This window comes from Podarcis melisellensis (assembly GCF_964234715.1).
Source record: "Podarcis melisellensis genome assembly, chromosome: 14".
Taxonomy (NCBI): Eukaryota; Metazoa; Chordata; class Lepidosauria; order Squamata; family Lacertidae; genus Podarcis; species Podarcis melisellensis.
The window spans coordinates 10,305,627-10,312,293 of record NC_138546.1 but is presented as its reverse complement, the minus strand read 5'-3'; the positions used below and the strand labels follow the sequence as shown (position 1 = coordinate 10,312,293).

At 45.1% G+C, this 6,667-nt stretch overlaps 1 protein-coding gene across 2 annotated transcripts; it reads left to right on the top strand.

The window, feature by feature from the left end:
• Positions 1 to 12: 12 nt before the first annotated feature.
• Positions 13 to 6,539, top strand: AIMP2 (aminoacyl tRNA synthetase complex interacting multifunctional protein 2). 2 transcript variants are annotated; one of them, XM_081889320.1, is made up of 4 exons: positions 13 to 156; positions 1,868 to 2,074; positions 3,561 to 3,792; positions 6,003 to 6,539. In XM_081889320.1, exons 1-4 carry the CDS (start codon positions 46 to 48, stop codon positions 6,386 to 6,388), a joined length of 936 nt encoding a protein of 311 aa, XP_081745446.1. In that variant the 5' UTR covers positions 13 to 45; the 3' UTR covers positions 6,389 to 6,539. The 2 variants fall into 2 exon arrangements, with proteins under 2 accessions (XP_081745446.1, XP_081745445.1); XM_081889319.1 differs by having other exon boundaries at positions 96 to 297.
• Positions 6,540 to 6,667: the final 128 nt, after the last annotated feature.

Below are 6,667 nucleotides of genomic sequence, written 5' to 3'. Positions count from 1 at the left end.
AATAAGAAGCGAGGGCGGGGGCGGGTCACGGACGAACGCTCTCCAATGGCAGAAGAGCAGTGGGTGTGGCGCTCGTGCGGGGCGTGGCTGCCTCTGTGCCAGTCAGTCAGTCAGCGAGGAGCCGCCGGCCGGGCAGCCACGATGCCGATGTACAAGGTGAGGCCCTTTCACGGGGGGCCTGGCTCGGCCGCGGTCTTGGCTGAGCACCTTCCCGCCTGCATGTACCGGGTTGGAAATATGCACCGTTGCCCCGAGGGCGGCTCCCCGTCAGCCGCCTCGCCGCCGCTGCTTCACGAGGTAGGAAGGAGGCGGCCCAGAGGCGCCGCGCTCTGAAGCGGGCAGGGTCGGGGGGGGGGGCGGGCGAGGGCTCTCCTTCCTTGGCCTCCCTTCCTAGGCCGCGAGGTGAGGCTCCTCAGCCCGGCCTGGCTGTCTCGGGAGAGGCGCTGGCCAGCGCTTTCACTTTCCCAACCGGGGCTGAGGGAAGTTGTTGCGCCAAGGCCTGAGGCTGCCTCGGGTTGTACATCCGGGCGGCTGACAGTCCATACGTTTAAATCTCAATTCTTACATTACACAAAGACACACACACACAAAAACCCACACCAGGAATCCAGGGAATTGTAGTTTACCCCCTCCCCTTTACATTGTTGTGAACTGCCCTGAGATCTAGAGAGGAAGGGTAGTATATAAATTTAATCAATAGTAATAATAATAATAGGGACGCAGGTGGCGCTGTGGGTTAAACCACAGAGCCTAGGACTTGCCGATCAGAAGGTTGGCGGTTCGAATCCCTGCGACGGGGTGAGCTCCCCTTGCTAGGCCCCTGCTTCTGCCAACCTAGCAATTCCAAATCAAAGTGCAAGTAGATAAATAGGTACCACTCCGGCGGGAAAGTAAACGGCGTTTCTGTGCGCTGCTCTGGTTTGCCATAAGCGGCTTAGTCGTGCTGGCCACATGACCCGGAAGCTGTACGTCAGCTCCCTCGGCCAGTAAAGCGAAATGAGTGACGCAACCCCAGAGTCGGCCACGACTGGACCTAATGGTTGGGGGTCCCTTTACTTTTAATAATAATAATAATATATTGTCAAATGTTTTTGTGTATGCAGCTGAAGCGGGCATATGTGGCTGCTGTTCTTCCAGGGCAGGGCAGGGCAGCACAAGTCAGGTGTTCCAAGTTCCTTCTTTCGGAATAGCTTTAGGATAGAGCTGCACTTGACTAAAAGGTTATTTGGGAGTTATTGTATATGCTACCTCCATATATTGTTCATGGTTGCAGTTGGGTCTCACATTTGTTTTACCTATGCTAGTGGCGGAGGACACAACCAGCCCGCAGGCCTAATAAGGCGTGCCTGGCCATTGTACGCAAAACACACCCACCTGTCAGTTACCTGACAACTTAGGAAATTTTACTCTGCATTTATAGACCACTTGATCACAAATTTCTCTTAAGTGGTTTGCATAATACAAAGGCCTATGATTGGAGTTCAGGGATCTTTTGCTCTTCAGTCTTAGCACTGAGTAGCATAGCACTAATATCGGATATAAGCCTCTTGATCTGTTGTTTAAAGGCAGCAAGCAGTTTCAAAGCATGAAAACTCTGAATCACTTAATATCTACTTGTCAAAATGGCCTGTAGACAGTGGGCCAGATCCAGCGCTACATCTATATCCAGTTTCCCACCCTTGACCTGTATTGAACCTTGATATATTGGCAGAGTTCCCATGTGCATGTATGCATAATGATGGATAATACTAGCATAGAGACTTGTAGAGTGTTAAAGCTACAGTGCATGCTGAGGTACATGGGAAATATCCATCTGTTTTACACAATATTAAAACAGCTGAGTGAATACCAATTGAACTTTATTTAGGAGGAAGTTGATCCAGCTCTTCAGGCACTTGAATCCCGTCAGGAGGAGATCTTGAAACGCTTGTATGAGTTGAAAGCTGCTGTGGATGGGCTTTCAAAGATGATCCAAACACCGGATGCAGACTTTGATGCAACAAACATAATCCAAGCAGATGAACACATTCCTTTATCTGCTAGTGCTGCAGAGCTTGACAATTTACTTGGGAAGGCAAGTTCAGATTAACTTTCTCTACACCACAATCCCTGTATATTTGACTTAACCGTTGTTGGAGTTTTTATAATGACTAATGGAGTAATTAGCATTCAGGCCCACACTCAGAATGATTTATCACTAAAACATACCTAAAATCCACAGAAGCACCTTGTGATAGGTGGGAGGGGTATAGAATTATTTTAAAGCTAGGCTTTAATGAGGTTATTAGCATTCAAGCCAGCACTCAAAATGAATTCAGTGAGCGGGGTCTCATTGTTTTAAAACTAAGCTTGATAATAGATCTGAAATATTTCTTAAAGCCAATCATAAAGCAAGCATTTAACAATTCTGGAAACAAACAAAAACTCAGCTTAATTCAGTGGCCTGGTTTCCACATGAGTTGAAGACATGGTTTGTTTTGTTTAACTGGTTTCTTTGCAGGTCTGAACCCACCCCAGCCAACTAACTGGGTTGTGTCCAATAAAGCAGAATATGAATTTGTATTTTGAACCTGACGTATGGCTGTCTTCTCCTGTTAACAGTGGTTTCTTGTTATGTCTGAGCCCACCATCCATGTTTAACCCTGGTTTGCTGCACTTGCTTTGCTTGTCTAAGATTTATCCTGGTTGGTTCAAAAACTCAAAACAAGCTGTGCCTCAGCATTGTATGCAAATCCTCTGTTTCAAAGTATCAGCAAAATGATTAAATAGTAACTGAATCCAGCCAAATAATGATATAAGATCTTGTGGGACTTGTTAAGAAATGTGTGCCTAGTTCTTTGATTGATACCTAATGGAACAAAATTGGCTTCAAAGTGCAGGTAAAATGCTCCATCACTTAAAAATGGATCTAGTATCTTTTCTTACCTATTAGTTTTGGTTTTGCTGGTTGCATATTGCTTTGTTCGGGCATTTTATGGCCATTGTGTTGGATGTGGCTCAAGTTGCTAGTTACTGTGGGTTTTGTATTTTAATATTTTTTTACTTATCAGTTTTATTGTATGATTTTTAAATATATTGAGTGTTTTAAAATAAATGAGAGACTGGTAGATTTGGGCTGGAATGGATTTCCTGTAGTTTTTTGTTGTTTCAGGAATAGAGTTGTTTCCCAAAAGACACATTGATTGCACTGATTTTGAAAGTAAACATTTTTGGGATGCTACTACTAATCATGGGAGATGGAAGCCTCCTTTCCTCTAACTATATCTTCTTTTATTTTAAAAAGTGGAACAAGATTTCATGAGCCAGTGCATAAATAGACATCCAGTAACTCTTCGAAAGGTCTGCGACTCTTTGTAGTTCTCAGCTGAACCATTCATCTGGTGGATGTTAAAGGTCGGCTGCCGATTGTAAAAACCTTTTGTAGAACTTCATTGGTTTTCTGTGCCTTGCAGTTAATTAATGAGCGTGTTTGTGTGTTGTGCTAAGCAGGAGTGGGATGTGAATCGATGCATGAATGTGTCACTTGAACAACTTACTAATGGCAGCTTATTTTCCTACAGGACTATGGAGCTCTGAAGGATATTGTGATCAATGCAAACCCTGATCACCCACCACTGTCATTGTTAATACTCCACAGCTTGCTGTGTGAGCGTTATAAGATACTATCAGCTGTTCATACACACTCATCTGTGAAGAGTGTGCCAGAAAATCTCCTGAAATGCTTTGGTGATCAGCCTAAGAAGCAGTCGCGTCATGAGTATCAGTTGGGATTTACATTAATTTGGAAAGATGGTAAGTCCAGCACATTAGGAAAAGGGACGCATTCATTAATGTTAACATGTTACGAGTAGCACACAATTTCTTGATGTCTAATGACAAGAAATGTGTATCTGCAGCAAATGGGCCAGCCGCTGGCCATGAATAAATTTGCAACTGGGCAGCTCACCAACTAGTTTGTCCACAACATGGTCATTCTTTAGATAACAGAATACATTGTGAGAAGAGACGTAATAGATAAGTCACTTCTAGTGCCAATAATAATTCACCTTCAAGCTTCTGTTCTCTTCCTGTATGATGCAGAAGAATCTGATAAGCACACTTATGATGACATCAAATTATGTCCACCCACCTGCACAATGGGACTCCCTTCTCCCTATGTCCCAAATCTGCTCCAGGTGTCCCCTAAGCACGCACATTTTAGAAGTGCACAGGGAACAGAAGAGGAAGAAGCCCTGTTAAATGAGTTAACTTGTGCTACATTGGACCTCACTTTTCATTTATGCCTGTTGATAGGTCAATAGCTGTACATTGCAGGGAAGATCACTGAGTCTTTCATTCTTTGCTCTTCAAAGGACTTCTGAGAAATTTGAGTAACCTAGTTCCTAGGAATGCAGTTTCGAAAATATTGCTATGAAGCTTCTATTATATAATCTCTACAAGAAAACTGTAACTGTGAAATTAACTTTCAGCTGAGGAATTATAAAGCATCTTAATAACCCTAGTGTGTTTGCTAACTTGCTCTTAACTGCTCAAATAAACTTACGTTCCATTGTTAGGCAGTTCTTGGTTTTTAGCTACAAGATGAATTAAGCTTTCTGCTCTAAGTTGTTTAGTGTTTAGCTTAAGTAAAATTGTCAGTTGTGAAAGTAGAAAAGGAGCATGTAATACTCAGTCTACAGTGTTTCAAACAATAAAATTAAGTGCTTCTTCTATTATGCTACCTTAACTGACAAAGCCATTTTAAGTTAACGCTGGCCTATGGTGGTGTGTTTGGAAGAAGAAACTCAAAAGTAACACTACACACTGCCTACTTTTTGAAGAAAGCGCATAATGCTATACTGTTGAAGCTGGAAATGGCACCAGAGTTATCCCAATTGCCAGGCTTGGATTAGGAGGAATCTGTTAGTATGCCTGTTCAGTAATCTCTCATGGGGACATTTCCTAGCAGCTGTAAGTAAAAGGTAGTGTCAGGGGTTCAGGAGTGGAGGCACAGGGGAAGGAGGAAGTGGAGAGCGAAGGGGAACAATCCGAGGGCAGTGTAGGTGAGGAAGACAGTGGGGCAAGAGATTCCATGAGTCTGTCCAGTGAGTCGGAAGATTCACAGAAGGGGGCACCCATAGCCAGAGCAAGGGGGTTCCCGGGAGGGAGGCACCAGAAGCAAGGAACCAGTGGTGACTCCCAGAGCAGCAGCTGGAGATCGGGACCAGGTTCCCCACCAGAGCGTAGCGGGAGGGAAGAGTCCCAGGTGTCAGGACCGGTTTCCACTCCAGGGGAAAGAGAAGATGAGGCAGGGCTGACCACGCCCCTGTCGCTGAGTGAGGGAATAGAGGGGAAGTCAGATCCAGTTAGCCCCCACGAAGGAGGGAGCAGTGAAAGGAGCAGTGTAACGGTCAGGAGGAAGGTTACCGGCTGGGCGCGCGCGCCAAGTTCAAATGCACGGGCGCGCGCGCCAAGTTCAAATGCACAGGCGCGCGGGACAGCCGGGAGCGCAGACTGGGAGCCAGGTCCTAAAGCGCGCCGGAGGCAGGGGGAAGAATCCGGGGACTCAGCGTCAGAAGAGTCCAGAAAGGGCAACACCCCAGCGGGCAGAAGGACCCAGAGGAGAAAGGAGCAAAGGAGGAGGTGGAGCAAGGCTAGGGTCTTGAACTGGTGTCTGGGGGGAGGAGATTCAGACGGAGCTTCAGCGGTCTAGGGTTGAGACGTAGAGCTGCGCGCCGCGGCTTTGGAATCGAAACTGAACCTTAATAAAGACTTTTGTATATAACAAGAACTGGCATTGGTCCTCTGAGCTGGGACCTTGGGCAGCTCTGACAGGTAGCATGGCTGATTATATACAAGTATTCTATAAAAAATCAGTATCTTATATAGAAAATCTGGCTAGCAATTAATGACATAATGGGACTTATTTATAATTGTATTTAATGGTTTGAATGAAATGTATCTGTCTCTTCAAGGTGCCTGCTTTTCTTGTCTAATGTTCTATTGCGTTGTGTTTGTTTCAGTGCCAAAATCCCAGATGAAGTTCAGCATTCAAACCATGTGTCCCATTGAAGGAGAAGGAAATATTGCTAGGTTTTTGTTCTCCTTACTTGGTCAGAAGCACAATGCGGTTACAGCAACTCTGATAGACAGCTGGGTAGATACAGCCATCTTCCAATTGCAAGAAGGGAGCAATAAAGAAAAGGCAGCTGTTTTGCAATCTATGAACGCAGCCCTCGGCAAGACATCCTGGTTGGTGGGCAATGAACTGACTGTAGCTGACGTCGTGGCCTGGTGTGCACTTCAGCAGACAGGGAGCACCAACGCTGTTCCAGCCAATGTGCAGAAGTGGCTAAAATCTTGTGAGAATTTGGCACCTTTTAACTCTGTTCTCAAGTTGCTGAATTAAACATGTTCTATAGAAAGGGACACAGTTGAAATATTTTCTATATTTACATGTGTGCTGTGAGCCTGGGTTATATAAAGCCTGTGAATGAAGTTTTAGAAGGCAACTGTCAAAGGTCTTATGTCAATAAAATGCATCACTTGCCCTTTGTGTATATCTTTTAGTGCTTGGTCCCTCTTTTAGAGACAGTAAAGTAGTACCTCTGGTTGCAAACACTTCGGGTTACAGACTCTGCTAACCCAGAAGTAGTACCTTGGGTTAAGAACTTTGCCCCAGGATGAG

Bases quoted from the DNA above. Each gene is read 5' to 3' on its own strand.
- AIMP2 (XM_081889319.1), top strand. From the start codon at position 142: ATGCCGATGTACAAGGTGAGGCCCTTTCACGGGGGGCCTGGCTCGGCC. The intron at 2,075-3,560 runs GCAAGTTCAGAT...ATTTTCCTACAG, and splicing joins TTGACAATTTACTTGGGAAG to GACTATGGAGCTCTGAAGGA. The intron at 3,793-6,002 runs GTAAGTCCAGCA...TGTTTGTTTCAG, and splicing joins TACATTAATTTGGAAAGATG to TGCCAAAATCCCAGATGAAG.